General features: G+C 34.1%; 1 protein-coding gene across 1 annotated transcript; it reads right to left on the reverse strand.

Moving 5' to 3' along the window:
• Positions 1–2,329: 2,329 nt before the first annotated feature.
• On the reverse strand, positions 2,330–8,596 carry LOC125828048 (uncharacterized). The gene is made up of 3 exons (XM_049507351.1): positions 7,241–8,596; positions 3,498–3,614; positions 2,330–3,392 (listed from the first exon to the last, which is right to left on the reverse strand). The coding sequence occupies exons 1-3, from the start codon at positions 8,339–8,341 to the stop codon at positions 2,553–2,555; spliced, it is 2,058 nt and encodes a 685-aa protein (XP_049363308.1). The 5' UTR covers positions 8,342–8,596; the 3' UTR covers positions 2,330–2,552.
• Between the last annotated feature and the right edge of the window lie 15,911 nt (positions 8,597–24,507).

Consider the following 24,507-nt stretch of genomic DNA (forward strand, 5'->3'; position numbering starts at 1 on the left):
TGAAATAGAAAGAGTGAGCTTAAAGACTCATTGGCTTAATTTGTCAACAAATTTTAAGTTGAGACTTCACGTCTCTTGTACCTAGCAAACTTTTTATCCCAAGGATTAATAGCATTCTAATCCTTCCTTAAAAACTGCTTTTTAGGAGTTGGTATGTGTTTACTACTACATCTTGTTCCAACTTTTGTGTATTTACTTAAAAAATCTTGTTTTATTTTAGATAATAATATAATGTGTTACTTTTAATTACAATAGTAACATGGTATTATATTCATTTTTCCTAGACAATCTTAGCTAGCGAGGAAATGAAATATCTTGCCCTCTTATAATTTGTATAGAAGAAAATAGTCTTCTCAGATCTCCTATGTGTAAAAATAAAGATCTTTTCAGTGCAAAAATAAAAATTCCTTAAAAAAATACAAAACTACAAAACGCTCAATTATATACCTGGATGATATAAAAGATGTTGTCAACATGAAAAACATATGACCGTAGATTGCATATAACATTTTTTCTCAAATAATCAATCAATTAATAATTATAATAAAAGATTTTCTTTATAATTATCTATAAAAAATAAAACATGAACGTATAAATAATTTTTATATTATCAATGTACAAAACATAAGCTCTTTTTTAATAGTAGCAAATTTTGTGTGATACACAATATAGGCATGCTCAAACCAAATAGCCCTTTTTGGTATGGAGTTGGTTTCATTGAGGACCATTTTAGTACATGCTCCCCAACTATCATGGATCCTTCCCACTCCACACACAATCTTTTACTTTGATGCCACCTCTCTCCTCATTTTTTTTTTGACTTGCCATCCGTTGTTCGATATTTATTTTGAAATTTGATTGTTACGAATTCAATTCAACTGTATAGGCAATTCGCTTTCCAGCAAAGACGGCCACTACTAGTTTGAGACTACATACTTAAAATGTAAATTCACTAATCAAGGATTATCTACACTCTTTCTTAGAAGGTGAAATCGTCATCTTTTCTAGTGTTTCTTCAATTTTGATTTACAATAAAGAAAAATCTCTAGAATTGTTAGAGCATGTGTGGCCATCAAACTTTCTCATTTGGACCATTGCGGTTTCTTAAATAAGCATAAATTGTTATGCTGCCTTTTGTACTTTTTGTTTTTAACATTTTTTTTAGGACCATACTATTTTATTTTATTTTTTGTCAACATATTTTTAGGACCATACTATTAAAAACTCTTCTTCTTGAAGCAAAACCCATATTATATCCAAGTCTACTTGAGGACCCAACTACCAACTTAACTAACCTACAAGTACATATTTATAACTTTGGTCCCTCAAAGACTAAAAAAAGAACTACACATTTTCTAAAAGGATTGAAATGTAGAGCTTAACTTTTATACACTAATCATAGAATACAAAAAAATTTACACTATCAAGTTACCTAAATGACAATTACAGAACTGTGTTCATAAATATGGAATATACATACAGTACTGAACCTAAAAAGAAACCAGACTACATGCTATACATATTAAAAATTATCAATCATGTAAAAAAGTGTAAAACTTATTTGATACTCCCTCCGTCCCTTTTTAGTTGTCCACTTTAGAAATGACACACAGATTAAGGCAACAATGATTAGCACAGTGAAGTTACAATTTTACCCTTATGACAACTTTTCACTTCAAAATTACAACCACTTATTTGAATTCAAGTGAAATAAATTGGAGGGAAACAACATACACTTTTACAATTTTCAAGAAGTGTAAATAAGGGTATAATAGGAAAAAATTTGTTGTCCTTTCTTGATTTGTCAAAATGGACAACTAAATAGGGACAACTAAAAAAGGAAATATGGACAAGTAAATAGGGACGGAGGGAGTATATATGAGTTAAATCCATAATCATGAAGAGTTGTCCTGACGTAATTTAACTTAAATATACTACTAATAATGCATGTGAAAAAGCAACCTTCCATTTAAAGGATGTTGAGGAATTATGGATCACCAACCATACCAAGAAAGGAATTTTCAATAATATTTTTAATCAAGAGGCAACAACGACAACAACAATAATGACTTTTTTGTTAAAATTTTTGGAAATGGATTTTTGTAAGGCTATATACTAATAATAATCTCCAAAAGATACAACTCATTCTGTGACGGATCAACTATAGGGGAAATGTGTAGTGAATTGGAGAAAAAAGGTCTTAAAAAGGCTACAAGTCTATAAGTTTCAAAGCACACCCATGCAGTGTGCTTCATTTACGACATGCTATAGTCGTGGTTGTTTTCCAATGGTCTTCTAGCCTACAAAATACTTGAGCAATAAGCAACACTGAAAATAAAAGATAACATTGTCACATAAGGTATGTCTCCATTGAAAGGAAATAATAGTTTGATCTAAAAGTTCGATCAAAACACAAGCATAACATCTCCTACTAAATCTCTCGCTTACAGCAAGAATGGAGAACTAACATAACATTTTAGATAGTCTCAAGTTTTAAGCTGTGCATGATTCTGATTACCAGAACCTCATGTGATGGTACCTTTTTTGTAAACCTAAAAACGATGTTGACGTCGATGAGGGTGCCCGTACAGAGGGCCCGCTGCAGATGAAGGGTACTCAGGAAGCATGGTTCTGGCAGAACTGAACACAGTAGATGTACCACCATGGAGGTATTCTGATCGCAAACCAGCTGGAGGGGGGTTAAACTCACGCTGCGAGCGCACTGAGTTAAGAGGAGGATCATGGTATGATAGACGCTCACGGTATGGCACATATGAATCATTAATTCCACCAGCAACCTGGAGTCTACTTTCCAAATTCAGAGGCAGATGATATTCACGAGGCTCTGGGATTCCCTCCCGTCTGTAGTGATCATGTGACTCTACCAATGCTCTGTGAACATCAGGATTGCCTATCACAGTGTCCCGCCTATAAGGATCAGCGAGTTCCACCAATCGCCTCTGCCTGTAAGAATCATTATGATGTATCACTGTGTCCTGTCCATAAGGATCTCTTCCCAAAGTCCTGTTATATGCATAAGATTGAACAGGTGGTGGTAAAGGTTGAAGAGGGGCTAATGGAATCAAAGTAGATGTAATCAAGCCCCTTCCATGCAAATGGGGATGTTCACGGTACCCACGTTCTTCAACCTGCTCACGGTACAGACGATCTTCAGCCTGCTCACGGTACCGACGATCTTCAACCTGCTCGCGGTACCGACGGTCTTCAACCGGCTCAAATTGTCGAGCGCGATCAGGACGTCTTCTTTCATCCAGACCATGCCTCTTAGCTCTGTGTCGTTTGGGTACCACATCGATCTCAGGTCTGAGTTGTGTGTCTTTGGACCTGGACCCTTTGCCCACAGTACTGAAAAGCTTGCACAGGTCCTTCACCTATCAATTAGAAACAAATTGTCGGTAATTAGAATCACAAGAAAACTGAAGAGACGACACTTACAAATGCTTGGGATATCCATTAATGCAAATCAGCCCAAGTACCTGTTCAGAGGATAATTGGCAATGGAACTTGCCCCTGGTGTAATAGTTTTTCTTTATTGCTTGCCTGAAAGTTTCCTCTGCTAGTGGTAAGCATTCCTCAAGTACAGTAAAACGAACCTGAAATCAATTTTCAATAAAAATTAACACAATGTTCAAATCCCAAAAATCCTGCAACCATTGAACCACATGTGAAGAGAAGCGCCAATAGAATTCTATTTTTTTTTTAAAAAACTATGTTTGTGAGGAAGTTTTTCAAACAAACCAAAATTTTAGACATCTACATACTTCCTCTTCAAGAGTAGTCAGTTACAATACCACACCCGAGGGCCACCAGCCACAAGCAGGCATCTGACAAACAACCACACATGGATGCCACAGAAGTCACAGCTGAAAGACAATATTCTGAAGGTAAATTATGATTCAAGGAGAACACTCATGAGCAACGTGGTCATCAGCAATAGGATGTTGCAAGAAGCTAATAGAACATAGGGAAGAAGATGGGAGTCACATAAATGTTCTCCTATCATTTGCCCACAAATGGACAAATTATGAAGCAACACAAGCTTTAGCTGTAGTAGAAAACTTCAGAAGTCCCCTTTTGATGCACTAAGAACGTGATTAAATTTAAAATCTATTGTGCCATCTTCACATCTGTCTGATGAACTGCAACATCAATATGACATTGCCAGGGGGAGGGGGGGGGGGGGGGGGGTTAAAGAAGAGAAGACTGGCCTTATGTTAACCACCAACTTATATTGGCATGTCATTAGGGTTTCCAAGAAAGTAAAACTATATTTAGGGGTATAAGATACCCCGCCAATGATTTACAACCACTATATCTTAAAAGACCTTAAATCTGTGCTAGGTAATAAAAGATACTCCAGACTTCAAATAGACGGAAGTATTACAAAAGGCATTCAAAAGAATAAGCCCAAATAAATCAAGCCTCAAAGGTTTCTTCACAACTATCGTGGCATGTATGCATCACATGAATACAAGATTAGAGAGAATTCTGCTCTACGAATCCAACATAAACAGAACAGAAGGAAGAAACGAACAACTTTAAGGTGCACATAGAAATGGGAATAAATTAGTATTCCGTCTCACAAGTAAAAAGTTTTTCCGACCCTTAACTAATCGGGGCTAACACTACAAAAATGAAAAATGTCAAATCAGGAAGAAAGATGGATATTATTAGAAATGCCCAAAAAAATCATATTTGTGAAACATAAACACACATTAACGTATCATTAATGTATATATCTTGAACCACACACCTTTTTGATTGTTTGGCAAGCCATTTGTTTGGGCGGGGCGTACTAAGCACATGGCTACTAACCACAATGTAGGGGGTTCAAATCCCTCCCCCCTCAACCACACATTACCCGATTCAAACCTTGTAATTTTTGGTCTCAATTTGACATTGATTTTTCAATCTTTTAAAACAAGATTTAGGTAATCAAAAAACACATTCCTAGTATAAATAACAATTTTTTAAAATTTAATCAAAAGTATTTGAACAATATGAAAAGGTTGTAGTCAAAGAGAGTAGTTTGTGTGCTCAAATAGGATCGAGCAGATTAAGTAATATAGAACTTTTCAACCAAGTTTATTGTCTATTACTATCCTCTTCAAGAAAAACCCAATGGGATAACATGCACACCTCAACATCTTGGCGCCTCACTAATGCACCGTGTAGAGCATCTTCCTCTTGCTCTGAGATTTAAGTGTGCATGACCAATCCCCTTTAACGCAATATAATATATAAACATATATATATAACAAAACCTATCATATCAAGTAACCACTCTAAATTTACAATCCAAATGAAAAGCCACAATTTTAAGCTTCTACTAGATTTATGACAAGCTTTCTTATACTAAATTTCTAGTTCCACATCCTTGGGAATAGCACATTCCTTCATAACATTACCTCAACAATTGATATATCTTTGTCATCTATAGTCCCACTCTCACTTAGAGGGAGCTCCTTGATATCTACATTAAAGTGGCACCTTGTGGAAACATAGCACCCAGAGCACCCAAACCTCATTGCACCTAGTTTCAAGCTTTAATACAAGGAGCATATATCCTCCGATGAAAATGAATACCGAACAAACCGAGCTTTCAAGACTTCAATTTAGCTTTTGTAAATTTTGATATTATATATTACCAGACAAAATAAAAAATACCAAGTTTATATATCACATAAACTAGTTTAATTATATCATATATATAATCACTTGGTATGTTGCTCAAACTCTCCAAACGTGTTGCACACCCGTGTTTGTTGGAGGATCCCACACAAACATCGACACTTTTGAAAATCCTGAGCAACATAAATGACTTTCATTTATATATTACTTCCTCCGTCCCATTTTATGTGGCAACATTTGACCGGGCACGGAGTTTAAGAAATAAATGAAGACCTTGAAATGTTTACCAAATTGCCCTTTAAAAATTAAACTCACTTTTCTCTCTCCTCATAAATGTATTGGAGTATTATTTTAAGATTAAGTGGGACCAACAAGGGTAAAAGAAGAATTGTACCTTTAAATACTTACCATATAAGGAAATGTGACATTCTTTTTAGGACTGACCAAAAAGGAAATGGTGCCACATAAAATGGGACGGAGGGAGTATATATGTATATATAAATATATAAAAATTATTAATTAAATTATATAGCTACATTACTTTAAGATTTTAAAAATGTTTGAATTTACATCTAATCAACAATAACATACCAAGTGTGATTCCACTAGTGATTGCAAGTGGAGTAAATATAAGCAAACCTTACCCCCTACCTTTGGGAGTAGAAGCTATTCAAAATAGACCCTCGGCTGAAAGCCGAAGAAAATAATGAAGTTACACAAAATCATATATAATAATTTAATTTTAAAATTATATCATTTAAGAGGCCATTTGCACAAACAGAATTTGTTTACATCTCCTTTGTTACCATTTGCATGTTTTTTTTTCCTAACCAAGAAATCCGCATGTGACCCACCCTTTGGACCAATCACAGCCTTCTAAACTCGATGGATAATGGGGCCGCCCCTCTACCCTTCTCCACTTAAATACTGGGCGTCGTTTTGCATGGTATGGGGCTTGAACCTGCGACCTAAGTCACAAATCCTCCATCTTTTACCACTCAAGCTAGGCTTGAACCATTCGCATGAATTTACACTAGCATATAATCTTTCAAAAAATTGCTTGTTTCTCAAAAAGTGTTTTGGACTCCACACAACTAGGCCAAACAGGCTCTAAGTGAGGCGAGCACTCAACAACTAGACAAGTTTTGTGTCTCGCTTCAAGACTTAAGCGGGCCTTTGACAACACTGACCGTCAAATTGATTAGCCAAACACAATCCAAAAATACTTTTTCGAAAAGCACTTTCAACCAAAAACATACTTATCTAGATAAGCGAATTCTAAAAGCTTGGTCAAACAAGCTATTTGAACCAAAAAAAAAGAACTAGATTTGTTTCAACTTGATATTGTTCTTTAGATAACCAAAAATTAATATTTTTTTAACCAAATTGACCTAAACCGTGGACAAACATCCTTACTTGAAACTTCAAGCTTAAATGTGCTCATGCAAACATTTATAAACTAGCAACTCTCCACAAAAGGGTACTTCTCTCATATGTCAACTAGAAACATTGTCCGTAGCCGACAAATTTTTTAGAAGGAGAAAGGCAATCGAAGATTAAGAGGACATTGATAGCACAACAAGCTAACCTGAGATGGAAATTGAGAGTTGAACGCCTTGGGTTGAATGTTACAACCACCACGTCCTGCAGCTTTGTAGATCCCATACATCAACTTCAAGTCAATATCATATAGGAAAAGCCGCATCCCCTTGTAAATTTTTTCCACGGTCTCTTTCTTGTTTGCTGGCAATCCTAGAACCTTGTAACGATAGCAATCCTTCTTAGTCTCAGAGTTGCACATGAAGATCATACCCATGCTATTAGCCTTCTTCTTTGCAGAAGACTTCTTTCTTGATGACTCGGGTTTGTCTTTGCCTTCAAGATCAATATCCTTAGGGGCCACCCTAGAGTTATCTTCATAAGCAACTTTCTTAGAGCTTTGCTCAAGAGTTTTTGAGTCCAATTTTCCCAAGCCTTTCTCACCCTTGCCAATAGAGGCTAGTTTCTTTTGAACTTGCTTATCTTTACCTTTCTCTTGGGGGGGTCCATTTGCCTTTCTCTTCCTATCATTATTCCTTTTCCTCGATCTCTTAGTTTTTTGTTTCAAACTTCCTTCCACTTCCTCCTTATTCTTTGCATTTATTTCATCTTCATTTTTTTCCATACCTACACTCTGTTTAACACCTTCCTGTTCTATGACAGTTTCTTGCTTAGTACCTTCATCATTACCATTAGCATCTTCTGCTTTCTTATCAGCAGTACATGCTTCATCCCCTCCAACCATTTCATTTTCTTTATAATCTTCATTCTTAGCAAGTTCTCCCTCTAAAGATTCAAGTTCTGCTCCATCATTTTTTTCCTCCACTATTTCAGCTTCTGCTCCATCATTTTCTTTTCCTGCTCCATCTCTTTCTTCCTCTGATCCATCATTTTCTTCCTCTGACCCATTGTTTTCTTTCTCTGATACATTGTTTTCTTCCTCCAAAGTTTCAACTTCTGCTCCATCATTTTCTTCTTCTGCAACAACAGTGATCGTTGTTTGCTCAGTTACCGCTGTTTCCACAAAGACTCCAGTTTCGACGTTGTTTTCCATCTCACTGGAGTCTTTTGTCAAAACAGCTTCAGAAGCAACAGGAGCACTTCCAGATCTATTAGTTGAGGCATCGGTTTTGCCTTTAGCACGCACCATCACAAACCTAAGTATCTCCGAATCAAAGGGTGTCAAAATGGTAAGTACAACTCCCTAATATATAATCAGAAAACAAACCTTGGTACGAAGCCACTAGAGTGCACAGCACAAACAACAGAAATGAGGTCACAAAATTAACACAAGAAAGGTCACAAAACCCTGTCTATCATAACTAGAGATGAATGAGTGAAGCAGCTAGAAACACCCATTCAAATTAGTTACACTCATTAATGAATGAACCACTTCCTCTACCCATACAAAAAATTAAATCAGACATTAAAAAAATCAACAAGGTACCATCCATAGCAAAATTCAGAAAAAAAAAACTACATCCGCCTCTAACCCTACCCCTAATACCTCAAAAAAAAAGTAAACAACTGCAACATACATCAACATCGAGAATTTCAATCCCAAACTAATCGAGACCACCTAAACGAATATGCAATGATAAACATAACAAAAACTACAAGATCGCAGAAACAGATGCTCGATTTAACAACACATACAAAATTCGACTGAATAATAAATAAATTGAGATTCATACAACTCAAAAAAGCTGATAAAAAGCAGGCGATTCATCAAAATCAAAAACCTAATCTGAAAACTATTCCGGCATCGACGAAATCAATGGAGGAACAGAAGGAAAACTCACCTGAAGAGAGCGCCGATCGATCGGAGAAGCAAAAATCCTCAGCTAGGGCTTGAAGTGAAACCCCCTTTATGTTTTATGAAAAAATTTCTCTCTATTTATTTAGGGTTTTAATAATATGTAAAAGAAAGCGGTGATAAATCTGAACCGTCAATTGGTCAGCATGCATATCTGAACCGTCAATTGGTCAGCATGCATATCTGAACCGTCAATTGGTCAAACGAAAATCTTTAAGATAATTTAGTAATTAATTTTAAGAAATAGTAGGAAAAGACATAGCAAAAAAGGGAAAAAAAAGAATATTGTGCTTTTTTAGAAAAAAATAATAATATTAAGATTTATTAGGTATTGAAAAAAATTGAATGATTTAATACTCGATTTTTCAATAAGAGGTTTCTTTTCTCCATTTTTACTTCAAAACCTAAAAATATAGTTCGTTAATCTTCTTACATGAATAAAGGTGACAATAAAATCATCTCTAATTCAATTTTATTATAAGAATTAAGATATCGTAAATAAAAATATATCTACTATTAATCAAGATTTAAAAGTGGAGTTGCTTTACTTCCTCTCTGTAAAAAGATGAAAACCTAATTTTATAGCAAAGAAAGCAACTCGAACATATAATGCATATGACTACACTCTCACGATTGCATATTGAATTCTAGATGGAAGTATACTAAGGAAAATTGGAAACTCAATCAGTAAATTTGTAAAGATCAATGTTTGTATTAGCTCAAGGTTAAGGAAAATGTATGCCAAACTGTATGTTCTAATTTTAATAGAGGAGCAGTGACTACTTGCATCAAAATAGGTGATCAAGAATACAATATATCATTTATGATCAAGAGAATTTTCTTTGCAAGAATTACAGTAGAAATGAAATAATAACATTGAGACCTATACAAAATCTACAAAGTAAGAATTAGAGGTATGACTAATAGTTCGATTCTTAAGAGAATAAACGCAGTATAAAAAAATCTATGACAAAATCTACGACTTATGTTGATAGTTCAAGTAATTTAAGTATCAACGCTAATATTTTCTCAGTGGGCTATAGTAAGTTTTTAAACTCCTATTTTCATTCCAAAGTTCATCATCATCATACTACGAAAAAAATTAAATCTTAATTCTATATAAATTATTCTCCATCTCAAAGAATGTTTCAAGCTCTCGTGAACATTAGTACCACTTTACAAAAATGTACCCTTATTAATCTCCAAAATTGTTCCTTAAATCAATTTAATGTCCTTACGCTGGCTATAGTAAGGAGAAAACAAATAAAATTAAGATTTATTAGATATTGGAAAATATTGAAAGTTTTAATACTCGATTTTTCTAAAAGAGTTTTTTTTTCTCCATCTTTTCTTCAAAACCTAAAAATATAGTTCATTAATTTTTTTACATGGATAAAGGTTACATTAAAATCATCTCTAATTCAATTTTATTATAAAAACTTAGATATCGTAAATAAAAATATTTCTACTATTAATCAAGGTTTAAAAGTGGAATTGCTTTATTTCCTCTCCGTAAAAAAAATGAAAACCTAATTTTGTAGCGGAGAAGCAACTCGAACATATTATACATATGACTACACTCCCACAATTGCATATTGAATTCTAGATGAAAGTATACTAAGGAAAATTGAAAACTCAATCAGTAAATTTGTAAAGATTAATGCTTTTATTAGCTTAAGGTTAAAGAAAAGGTATGCCAGACTGTATATTCTAATTTCAATAGAGGAGTCAGTCCTACTTGCATCAAAATAGGTAATCACAAACACAATATATCATTTATGATAAAGATAATTTTCTTTGCAAGAACTACAGTAGAAATGGGATAAATAACATTGAGACCCATACAAAATCTACAAAGTAAGAACTAGACGTATGACGAATTGTTCAATTCTTAAGAGAATAAACTCAGTATACAAAAAAAATCTATGACAAAATCTACGACTTATGTTGATAGTTCAAACAACTTAAGTATCAACGCTAATATTTTCTCAGTGCACTATAGTAAGTTTTTAAACTCCTATTTTCATTCCAAAGTTCATCATCATCATACTATGAAAAAAGAATTAATAATCTTAATCTTATATAAACTATTCTCTATCTCAAAGAATGTTTCAAGCTCTCGTGAACATTAGTACCATTTTATAAAAAAAAGTACCCTTATTAATCTCCAAAATTCTTCCTTAAATCAATTTAATGTCCTTACACTTGCTAAAAATAAGGACGAGTTAATGCATTTAATCTCTAAGAATCCTCAAACAAATCTAGTTACCGGAAGTTATCTCTACATAACCTAGTATTCTTTGATACACATAAAGCAATGGGTGAGTAAATATTTGACACGTGATCAAAATGTGTTCCACATAAATAAATATAATGTTAACTCACTAACTAGCCCTACTTCATCTACTCACAGTCACGACATCATTAGGACAAATATGGATAGTCATAACATATTCAAGCTGCACTTGTGGGACGTGACTATTCAGTTGAATCACTTCTTGCGAAGAGACACCAAATAAAATCCTCATATTAGCAATATTCCACTACATTTGTCAACTGAGCCACTGCAAAATCACTATGAAGAGATTTATAAATTGTTTCCTCCAATTTCCCTCTACACAAGAGATAGCCAATAACATGGATATTGAATCTGACTATAAAAAATTACAACTATCAATGAAATCTCATATCATCTCTACACCATCTAGCAACATCTTTTGAAATGTTTAAGCCTTATCTTCCCTTCCACCAAAGATTTCAACGGTTGGTCCAACATCCTTGGCAACTCATCAACCCCACAATGAATAATGTTCCTCTGATACCTTTTCAAGTAGTTTATCACCTTCTAATTTTTTTGACACAATCAATCCACCTTTCTCCATTAGCCTCAACCTTGAATAGAGATGAGGCTATAAGAACAATTCATAATGTTTAATATGGACGGACATCAATGAAGTGAAAATATAACGCCTTGAAATTTGGAAAAGAAAGAATATTTTTTTTTGGGTTGTAGGTTGTGTCTACGGGACCAATCTACGAAACATAGAAGCTTCTAGGGGCCGTAGATGGCAACCATAGGAAAGGAAAAATAATTTTCTAAAAATTAAGTCCTAGTATCCTTTTTACGATTCACCAAGACGGCCCGTCATTCTATGTATGAGTCGTAGACATATCTCGTATGTGAGTCCTAAACTTAGTGAAATTTTGAGGGTCAAGATTGGTTTCTATGGTTGGTACCTAAGGATCGTAGGAAGACCTACGACCGGTAGAAGTGTTTCATCAAAAGATAGGTGATTCATGGTCCCAGTACTTGTCTACGATTGACCAGTACATACTATAGAAAGTTCTACGGTCCGTAGGTCGGAACCATAGGTCGAGTCCGGTAGTTATTATAAAGGGAATTTTGGGTCTTTTCCTAATTATTTTAATCCAATACTATGTCGTTTTATCTTCTACCCTAAGCCCTATATAAAGTTTTTAAGCCCCAAATTACTCATTTTCAAGTCATTCTCCTAATCTCCAAAAGCTTAACCAAATTCACTCCCTAAATTCATCTCAACCTAAGGAAGAAGAAGAAGATAAGATTCAATTCAAGACTCTAATTCATCAATCTTTGTGGTCTTTAAGTATCAAGGTATGTGGGTATTTACCCATGAAATCCATTCTTTCATGGGGTCCCCAAGATTTCCCAATTTTCTCAATTTAATTTCAATTGTTTAAGTTAGGGTTTCAATCCAATCTTTATGGGTTTCCTTCAATTGTGATTAATTGTTGTGAATTAAGTCTTATAATGCATGATTCAATGTTAATACATGATATTTAGTTGGAATTATGTTGACCCATACCTAAATTATGATTTTTTAAACTATGAACCTATGATGAACTCATGAACCTATGAATTATGAATTTATGAAGATATGTATATTATTATGAAGTTATTATAAATGATTTGAGAATGCTTTGAAAGGAAAGTATCAATGTTATTGTGAAAGGTTTTCTCACGTGTTATTATAATCATGATAGTGAAAGGTATTACTCACATATGAATTTACATTGGTGAAATGTTTTCTCATATTCTATGTTGAATCATGTTTAAGGAGCTATTCTACGTTTTGATCTTGAAAGATGTGGATTGGTATTGATCATTGTCTTTCCTATGTTAAGTGGATATTTGACTTTTATTTATTTCGTTGGGATTTAGACTTAGCACTGATATGACATTGAGGTGGAGGCTCAAATAGGGTAGTCTCTAGTAGCAGCCTCTAGTCCCAAAGTATGTGCCCCAGTAGGATTGCCTTAAATGACCTAACTAGTGGATCCATTTTAGCAAAAGATGTAATGGAAGGAGTCTATCTTGGGAAGTAGGTTCTCCTTCTTTCGGTATGAGGGATATACCAGATTCCATGATATAACTTTCATGGTGTAACACATTGGTTTTTGAAAGAACTAGAATTAGAAAGAACTAAATTAGAAATAGAAAAATCTGAAATTTTGCAAGTTATGTTAAGTATGAGTTTTGGGTCAACTTCAAATGACCATAACTTTCAGTACAGAATGAGTTAAGTGGCCCATAAGATACCAAATGAAAGGTCTTGGAATCCTCTTTCCAACGCCAGCGAGTTTGCTAATTTTCGAGCTCATATGAGGGAGATATGCACGTTTGAAGTCAGGTTGTCTAGTTAAGCAAAGCTATCTGAATTTGAGAGGGGTATTTTGGTCTTTTCCTTACCCAATTGACTTAAAACGAAATTTGGTAATATTTAGGGGTGTAAACTGATTTGGTTCAGTTGTACAAATCCTAAAATACGCTAGGGCTTTGAGAGAAGTTCAAGAAGACGAGAAAAGGAGAAAAAAGTCAAGCGTTTGTCAAGTTCTTCAGGATTTTGTTGCAGATTTCACCAAGGGTTTGATCCCTAAGATGTATGTGAGTTCACATAGTGTTGGGTTCATTCACACATGCGCCAATCATGATCAATTCAACATAATTTTGTTCTTGAAATTTGAGTTCTTGATGAGTTTTGTTGAAGTTTCCTTCATAAATCTTAATTTGAGGTTTTGATGAGTTCTTGAGATAATCATATGAGTTTTAGGGTTGTTTTTAGAGTAGATTCTTGTGTACTATTGTTGGGTATTCAAATCTAATTGATTGGGGAAGAAATCATTCGAATTAGGATCGAAAAACGAACAAGAAAATTCGTCGGGTTTTCTAGGTAGGGGGCTGGCGCACCGCGCCACTCAGTGCGCCAGAGAAGAGTGTCTGTAGGTAGGGCCCTGGGGATCCGCGCCACTCAGTGCGCCCTAACCCACCTGTTGTAGTTCAGGGTCTGGCGCCACTTAGTATGTCAGGGTCGCTAGGTCCTCTACCCTTTCCCACTTCTTTTCGTTTGCATTCCCTCGAATTGTACATATGTCTTCTAGTTGATTTCTACACTCTAAGGTATATCTAAACATCGAGAGATCATCCATAATATGAGATCATGACCCTTGAATCCATACTTCAAATTCAAGGTAGAGATAAGAGTCAAGTCTAGAGAGTTCTTAGAATCTTTTCGAAAGTCTTTTACAATGGTTTTAAACTTGTTTTAAGACTTAAGCATTGAGTTTGAGAAAGAGTAGAGTCGAGTTCATTTCTTAAAATGTTATATGGGAACTAATTATTCCCAAAGAGTAAATGTTTTTCACATTTAAGATGAGAGAAAACACTAATTTCCAAAAGAGTTTTCATGAGCAGTTCTGAGTACCATCTCTTTTAAGAGATAGATTTTGAATAACAATATCAAACCATAGAGAAAGTCATATTTTTAGACATGAGCTAGTTACATTTTGGGAGCATTATTGAGCACCGATATGGGGACGAATTTAAATAACTCAAAGTCTCCATAAATCATATAGCCAACGTGGGTAGAGAGGGTCATACTTTTTAGATGATTCCTTATTGATTTTAAGCATAGCTTAGTGGATCCACTTAGTTGAGGAGTTTTATACCCCCGGCAAAGTATTGGATAGTTCTGGCAGCGTGGGCGAGACGCTACATCATCACATAGCTCATAGTGATTGTTGTCGGTTAGAGAATCTCCCACAGAGTTACTTGTATTTTCATATACAAAACTAAGTTATTATTGTATCTTTCAATACACTAAGTTGTTATCTACATGTTTTAAAGCTTTTCTTTGTATTACATCTTTAATTACTGCTTTATGTTGAGATGAGTTGAGTCGAGACTAGGTAAGTGTTTCTTTTAGTTCTAGTTTAAGCTTATGTCTTGTTTAGATTTCCCCTCGCATGCTTGTACATTCTATGTACTGACGTCATTTGGCCTGTATCTTTCATGATACAGATACAGGTAACCATGATTAACATCCAGCACTTCGTTAATCTAGTTGAGTTTCAGAGTTGTTGGGGAGCCTCCTTGGGGATCGCCTAAGGGGAGGGGGATATACGTGCTAATTGTCTATTTCCATTTTTTAGTTTAGTTTATTTTTGTTATGTGATTGCTACACATATATTATAATTATGTCGGAATTCCTTAAATAATCCAACTTAAAATCAATTGTTAGTTGTGATTGTATAGTTTTAAATCAACAAATTTGTAATGAGTGGCCTTTAACTATGTCGCATAATAACAATCGATAGTCTCTTAATTAATTAACTTGAATTAATAAGAGTTCGTTAACTATAGTATAACCAGATCTCAGTTTCATGTGCTTAACAAACCTTTTATGTCAATAGATTTAAAAGGATTAAAATTTGAACTTTTTTGATAATTTTCCATATTTGTTATTTGTTAATATAGGCTCCATTAATAAATTCCAACATATTCACTTAGAAATTATGCTTATAGGATCTAACTAATAACATCAATAAAACAACTTGTTAAAGTCATTTTTTCAGCATGTTAAATAACTGAAATGAATTTGTCTTGAATATATTCCGCTCACTTATTAGTGACATTTGTTTCCTTGTATATATAAAATACAAGCATAGTGAAATAAAGGTAGAAAGCATGCCTATAGGATCTAAATAATTTTCACTATGTTTTGGGCTTAGAAATCATGCATATAAGTTAAACCTTTGTTACATATTAAATAAATATCATGCCTATACGGTTAACAATTTGTTTAAATGAAATAGATATAATGCTTATGGGTTTGATAATGTTTTCAGCATATTCACACTTAGAAATCATGCCTATAGGACATAATTAATAAGTTGAGATGTTGATCAACATATTATTAAATAAAAAGAGTAAAATTCCATTTTAAAATTATAGTCTGCTTCCTAGATTGAATCTGGCCAAATCAATTAGGTTCTGATCTGTTTTGCTACTGAAAATGCTAATAACTCATTCTGATCTGCTACATGCTTTTGTGAAAAATAAATAAATAAAATATATATTTCTTGCATTTTTGTGATCTATTTGCTAATCACCTAAAATTAACTAATAATTATATTCTGCGTATCTTTAAAATCTGCTATTTAAATTTGCTGACATAATTAAATTATGCCCAGAATTAATCACTTTCTGCATTTGAACTGCCACTTAAAGTGATTTCCACTAATAATAATACCATGTGCTACTGTTCTATAATTTATTTATTTTTGTATTTGACCACTGTCCTGCCACCTTTAAAAAATAATAATAATAATAATCTTTTGCATACTTTAATCTGTCCAGTTGAGTAATTACCAATTAAATCTGCGTTTGTTTAAATATTTTTGCCCTTGTTATTGACCAATCTGTGCTACTAATTAAATAAATTCTGCAACCTGTCGTATCTTTCTGCCCCTCTAATATTAACAGTACTGTTATAATATCTGTTTTGTATGTTCACACACTTAGCATGAAACCTTTTCACAATTATGTATGTTTGCTAGTATGTCTAATAAAATCTAGAGGCCAACTTGAGACTTTGCGTGCTAAATGATCGTCCAACTTGTTTGACGTGGTGTCTAGGTGGGCTTATTAGGAGTTTATTTTAGTCTAAATCCTTCCTAATAGTAGTCTAATGCCTCTTGGATCTTAAGCGGGGATGCTAGACACCTTTTAGAGACGGAAAGCATGCGGTGGTGGGGTAGGGGTAGTTTAGGCCCTATGAAGATGATGACATCTACTCGGTCTTAATGACAAATATTAGTTTTTTCTATCCCTACACGAAAGTTGATCAAATATAAAAGTCGAGTGCTGATTCGTAAAGTCCTTCAGAGTCTCCCTTTCCTTTTGTCCCTTTATTTGTTTATTATTATATTTGTTTGGGTAGCTTAAATAAAAATATAAAAATTGTTTTCTTATCTACTTGTGCAATTTCTGTCTCCCTCGCTTATTTCTTTATTAATTATTTAGTATTTGTTCGTCATTTATTATATCACATAGTTGGCACGCTTAAATAATCAATTAAAATAACTTAATTAATCTTAATTGTTTAACCATAGTTATCACATAACAATCATTTTTAATAAACAACCAATAAATGAAGTGACCTTATTTGCTACTTGTAACCCTCATATAAATTGCATGAGATACAGTCGGAACCCACATTTGTGGACCTCGAGGGATGCTTAACACCTTTTCCTCGAGGTAATTTGAACCCTTACCCTGATCTCTGGTTCGTTGACCTTTAGTTATAATTAGTTAGGTTAGATAGGTGCCCTAACACGCCTTAATTCGTTAGGTGGCGACTCTTCAATTTCTCCAAAGCCCAAAATAGTTGTTAGGTCATGCACCAAAACCCTTTTTGCGAAAAATGGGGTGCGACAGAATGACGACTCTGCTGGAGAATATTAGGTTTTAACCATTACGTGTTTCATTTGATTTATGTGGGGTTTACTTTATCTGGTTATTTCATTATTTGTTTAATTGATTACCATGTTTACTTATCATTTGTTTCCTTATTTATTGCATATTTTTCATGTTCCACCCCTTTCCCTTGTTCCTTATATGTTTATTTCCATGTTTCACCCTTTCCCCATTTTCCTTATTTGAGTATTTCCATGTTTAATCTCATACCATTTTCCTTATTTCTTGATTATTCACAATGTTTGTATATTCATTTCCTTTTATTTATGCATGTATTTATTTACTTGCTTATTTACCGCTTTTCATAAACTGTCTGTGTTACGATTTTCCATCTAAGTGTTAAATGTTACTACTTTGATAACTGGCATTCCGCTCATACTTCCCCCAATTGGGACCATCTTCCTTTTTTTTATTTTGTTACCGTGATGTTGTGCCTTTGCACCTCTCACAACTACTCTATTTCTCTTCAAATACCCTTTATAGAGAGTCGACATATGCATGGACGGAACGAATAGTATTACTATCGGGAAACCATGCGCCTTCTCGCATAGAATCCCTTTCAAGTCAGTGTCAAGTCAACTCTTAGAAATATGAATTAGTTCATATATGCTGCATAAACCCTATGAGGTTTGACCCTTGGTGTCAATCCACATAATTAGTAGCCACCCTATTGTCTAAAGGGCCCCAACACCCTTTAGACAAATTGCATATTTATGTGTCAGTGTGATCACAATAATTAAATTATGCCAAATTTTGCCAATATAGAGTTTAGAAGTCGTTTGTTGTTTTGTTTGTAGAGTCATGGATGCTTTCAACTCCCCAAACCCGCAAATGATCGTGGAGGTAAACTACAAGCTAAGGAACTGGTGGATTGATATTAAGAGAAACCGTGAAAGAGAGATTCGTCAGTTGTTGGGCGGTCTTACCTACCTCATGTTATACCGCATTTTAACTCGAGGTCAAAATGGTGTACGACATTTTGGTGATTTCCAAATTAATTAACTTAAGAAGTCGCCACCTAATTAATTATGGTGAATTAGGACACCTAAATATTTAACTAAGTAATACTAAAATGACTTCAATTAAATGGTCTACTAAACTTAAGATTCTAGGTAAGGACTCTAATTATCCTAAAGGGAAGGGATAAGGCATCCTTTAAGATTCGTTAAAAATACGATTACCGACCAAACTTAGGTTAAAAATGAAAAGAATGCTAAAGGTTAAGTAATTGAGTAACCAAGTTGGAAAACATTTTTTATTTTAAAGCTCTTTTTTACAATTTTATTAGAATGAAAAAAATTTAAGAAACGAGTAATTTATTTAGATCAATTTAGACAAATCCATGACTAAAAAAAAAGGTAATTAAAAAATAGACATTTGTTCATTGATCGACAAGGTGCTTCCTTTAGAAAAAGTTTTAGAAAAATAAGAATTTAGAACAAAATATTTTCTTTTTCTTTGTTGAAAGACATTGCCAAGTTTGAACAAAACTGTATAAATTAGTGAGTTTAAAAATGATGCAAAATGGAATGTTTAAAAAGAATTTGCCAAGTGAAGTTCATAAAAGCTAAAGTAACTAATAGGTTTGTTTCTAACCAAAGGTATCCAAACCCAAACATTTATGTTAAGTCAACTATTATGAATCCAAACTAGAAATATCTAAATCACACAAGCAAGTATAACATGTAAAGAAAAACACGTAAACAAATAATGCAAAATGTAAGTAGCCATAAGTGACTCCAAGATAGGACCACTTGTTTTGCTTGCAATTTCGAATGGTCAAAGATGTAGTGAAGACTCCATGTGCGGGTGTGAGGATAATGTTGAGTCTATGAGACTCATGATTTGCTAGAGTCTTGAATCAAAGACTCCATTTTGCTCCCAAAGTGTTCATGCAAATAAAAGGAAGTAAAGAAGTTAGCACGAGTCGACTTTAATCAATATTGATTAAACCAAACATGAAGACAATAAAAGTCACAACAAAGATATTATCCGGAATGAAAGATATGCAAGCACGGGAAACTTTGAACCCAACTAGAAGCAGCCATATACATGCCCTTTAGGTACAAAAATAATTCCCAACTTCAACAGGTTTTTAAACTACAACAAAACTATTTTTCAAACCATGATCAATTGACATTGACTTTTTACATGGATTATACTAAATATTAAGAACTAGAAATAAACTCATTTAACTCTCTACTTACATAATAGAAGAGAGGCTTCAACAAGCAATAAAAAAAAGCTTAAACTAAAGTTTATATGTTGGCATAGATATAGAGTAGATTGTGGCAGTGAGCATAGTTATTTCTTCCCGAAAAACCAGTGAGCAAGCACTAATCAAACCATTTGCAGAATAAAGGCATGAGGCAATTTAAAATCAAAACAAAAAACTGATTCAAAATGATAAATTACTCACAAAACGAGACCATTCGTTAAGCATGTGACGACTAACATGAAAGGGATATAACTTCAGATTTGTATGAGTCTTGAGCAAATCCAATTTTTAAGCATCAATTTTATATAATAACTAAGCGAAGCTGAAACAGTTCATGATACATTAACTTCTCAAAAATAGACAGAAACAGAGAAACATAGAAGGCAAATATCACTTTTACTATAGTTATATTGAGCATAAATCACTTTTGATATATATATATACCATTTTAATACTGTAACAAAGAAAGTATTTTGATTAAGTAAAAAAGAAAATAGAGAGGATGAGGAGTGGAATATCACCTGCTATAGGGCAGTGAATGGGGCTGCTAGATCAAGTGTCTATAATCGAACAATGACGAACTCAAACAAGCTCGAAACTTGAGTTTTGGTCGAGATTGAAAGAGGATGTGAAGGAAATTTTTTAGAGCAGAAAATAGTAGTTAAGCAGTAATATAGTGTAATGGAAAAGCTTCTTAAAAAAAATGAACGCCAAAGCTGCTATAGAGGTCAAAGGACTGAAAATCTTCCGCTTAAAAATGAAGGCCGAGGTTCCTATAAATAGTGAAAAAACTAGGTCTTTAAGATTGAATTTTGGGCGGGATATCGATTGAGAAAATGGCTGTTTGAATTCAGAAATCGTACCTTTGATTCTCCATCAGAGATTCAAAAAGTCTTTTGGCTTCTTGTTGATCAAATTAAAGAAGAGAGATGTTTATCATGAAGAGGAAGAGAGTGTCTGGTTTTCCGCAGAAGAGAGACGTTGCTCTTGCACGAAAATAGAGAGACTGAACTCTGTCCATGGTTAAAGGTCTTCTGAAATTTCCTCAAAGAGGAAGAACGATGCTTTGGGACAAGGCGCAGCTGCTGTACAAGTTAGAATAAGGGCTTGCGTTTGGGCTGAAATTTTGAGTGGATTTGGGATGAGTTTTTGGGCTATTTTGGACAGATTTTGATATAAAATATGGGCTGAAAAGTTTTGGTCTTATTTGAGGCTGTTGGGCCAAATTTCTCACCCTTTTTCCTTTCTTCTTTTAAATTATTTTTGGGCTTCTAACTTAATAACTAATATAATACATATATTAAAAAATGATAACTAATGATTTGCATAATAAAATATCAATATTAAAACCTTACACTAATATAAAGTACAACTACAAAAAAAATAAGATTTTATAATTAATTAAATAGGTTAGAAACTTGAGAGAAGGCAACAACAAATAATTATTTTAAGAAAAGAAGGTGTAAAAGTGACAATAATCATTTCAATAATAAACATATAATTTTAGTAGATAAATAGTCATAATAGTAAAAATAGTTACGAAAAAGGATAATTTGATGAGTTATTAAATTAGAAGCTCGAAAACAATGAATTGGAAGAAAGGAGGGTCAAAATTGGGTGTCAACAGCTTGTCCCTCTTTGACCAGAGACGATGTAAGAGTTTTTGGACAAAGAAGTTGACATAATAGCCAATTTTGTCCCGACCAATAAATGCGACCTTGGAGGCAAGAAAAGACAATATGAGCATTGGATAACTTTATGAGGTAAAGGATTTTGGGAACAAGGTAGCCGCAAGCTTACAAAAGTTGCCCAGTATTGAATTATGATGTTACTGATATCGTGATCTAGGTGAGTATTTGAGAGTGGAGTCGAGCAAGTTCGAGGTAGACCTTTGTCCTTTGTTGGAAAGCTTGACTTTCTCAACAAATTGCCCCAGTTCACTGCATAGATAAAGTTCCACGTTGCATTGTGTCTCTTGTTACTGCATGTATATTGTGTTTTCTGCCAAATCTTGATAAAACTGTTAGAAATAACATAAAGCTAGAAATATAAATAAATATCTTATGACAAATATAATAAGAAAGGTGCGTCCTTTCTGAACCAAAGCTCTAGATGAAATTAATTGAATATATTGCATTTTCTTTGAACTTAAATAACTGCTTCAAATTATGCGCCTGCAAGTCTCGTTAGTAAAAGAGACATATATATGTAACTAAATTTTCAAGAAATTTAAAATGCTTACAGTGCATGATAAAAATAATTAGGATATTGCGTAATAGCTCATTAGAGACTGATAAGCTTCTCAAGAAATTTAAAAGATAGCATGCATTGTTCATATAAATAATTAATGCATTGCGAGATGTCTCATTAGAGACGAATAAGCTTTTCAAGGAATTGAAAAGATAGCATGCAATGCATATGTAAAAAATAAATATATAATTAAAGCATTGCGAGATGTCTCATTAGAGACAGGTAAGCTTTGCAAGGATAGCATGCGGTGTAATAAATAAATAATTAAAGCATTGCGAGATGTCTCATTAGAGACAGATGAGATTAAAATGTCTTATTGGAGGGCAGACTAACCCGATATCTTCTATTTTAGGGTGAATGAACCCAAAGTATCCTATTTTAGGGTGGATGAACCCAATATATCCTATTAGAGGGTGGAATAACCCGATGTATCCTATTAGAGGGTGGAAGAACCCATTATATCCTATTAGAGGGTGGAAGAACCCATTATATCCTATTAGAGGGTGAAAGAACCCGATGTATCCTATTTTAGGGGGGAAGGACCCGTTATATCCTATTAGAGGGTGAAAGAACCCTATGTATCCTATTTTAGGGTGGACGAACCCAATGCGAAGCAAACTTACATATATGAATTTTGTGCAATGCAATGAGCTTGATGCGATTTCTTTGCGGTAGGGAGCAATCATAACCTAGTATAAAGAGCTTGTTGCAGTGCCTGATGCAATACTTCGCAATGGTGCATATGATGCCCATGACTTAAAAGCTTCAACCCAGATGAAAATTTGCAGCTTGTAAATTAAATATGAATTTTATGCAATGCAATGAGCTTGGTGCGATTTCTTTGCGGTAGCGAGCAATCATAACCTAGAATGAAGAGCCTGTTGCAGTGCCTTTGCAATATTGAATATTTAAAATGCGGTGCCTGATGCAATATTTCGCAATAGTGCGTATGGTGCCATAGCTTAGGAGTTTCAACTCCGATGAAAATTTGATGCTTGTAAATTCTGCACTCAAAGAAAAATTATGAATTTAAAATTTGATTCTTGTTGATGTTGCACCATCTGAATCTTGCAAGTTTGACTTGATGTTGAGCTTTGTGGATCTACCGTTCAAGAATAACTAAAAATCAACCTCTGCATTACTCAAAGAAAATTTATTAGTATAAAAGAAAATGGTTGCCTTGCATTGAACCATGAATTTTTGGCTATGAATCTGCATTTCTTGTTGCTATGGCATTGAAGCAATTTGATGGTGAATATGGCTTGTGATCTCAACTTCTGCCCCTTTTGAATAATTATAGGCCATCTGCAAAATTGTCCCAGTCTTTGATCTTGGGGGAGAATGAAATTTTTATTATATTGAGACCGAACCCGAAATAGGCGCCTACGTATCCCGCTATCAGCAGGAATCAGGTCATACGTAGTTCATTACAAAAGTCTAGAAAGGATTGCAAAAGGGTAGATATTTCTTAAAAAGGAAAAGCTTCAAAGATAATGTTTTAGTTAGTCTTCTTGACTGGTTGCACGCTTTCTTTTCAAATGCCTTGGTGCCAATTTTGATGGATCACCCTTAACAACAACTGTGCTAGTGTTTGCAATATTGTCATTGCTGGTTGAAGGATCTATTTGTAGTTTTATCTTGCCACTTTCAATCATGCTTTGAATCTTGAATTTTAAGGCAGAACAACCTTCAATATCATGTCCCTGAATGTTCGAGTGGTAAGCACAATTCTTTGATGAATCAAAGTGTTTAGGCGTATACTCAGAAATGAATCATTTTCTTGATTGCAGAAGCCCATTTGCTCTCAATCTCTCAAATATATCTGCATATGGCTCATCCAAAGGAGTGAAGGAGAAATGTTTCACCTTCTTCTGTGGTCGCAAGCTAGATTGTACCTGGTGCAACGGTTGTTTGCAAGGATGTCGGAGACGTGCATTGCAGTCATTGGAAGTAGCATGAGATTGCAAAAATTGATCACTTGAATAGTGTTGCGGTTGTTGCATAGTCATGAAAATTGAGTTGTTTTCTTTCATTTTGCTTTGCAGATTTACTGGTATTTTTTCTTGGAAGGTTTGTTGGACAACTTTTGCTAGTGAGTTGCTTACAATTCTTCCTCCTTGAATACCATTTTCAATCTCTTTGCCAACCTTGATCAAATCAGAGAAGTTGTGTGCACAAGTTCCAAACAGTTTTTCATAATATAGCCCTTCTTGAACATGGATGAAGGTTGAGATCAAT

This window comes from Solanum verrucosum, unplaced genomic scaffold (assembly GCF_900185275.1).
Source record: "Solanum verrucosum unplaced genomic scaffold, falcon-dt-bn FXZP01000055.1, whole genome shotgun sequence".
Lineage (NCBI taxonomy): Eukaryota > Viridiplantae > Streptophyta > Magnoliopsida > Solanales > Solanaceae > Solanum > Solanum verrucosum.

Coding starts and splice junctions, on each gene's coding strand:
- LOC125828048 (XM_049507351.1), bottom strand. CDS start 8,341: ATGGTGCGTGCTAAAGGCAAAACCGATGCCTCAACTAATAGATCTGGA. Junction 3,615..7,240: donor ACTCTCAATTTCCATCTCAG/GTTAGCTTGTTG, acceptor AATTGATTTCAG/GTTCGTTTTACTGTACTTGA. Junction 3,393..3,497: donor GCCAATTATCCTCTGAACAG/GTACTTGGGCTG, acceptor TCTAATTGATAG/GTGAAGGACCTGTGCAAGCT.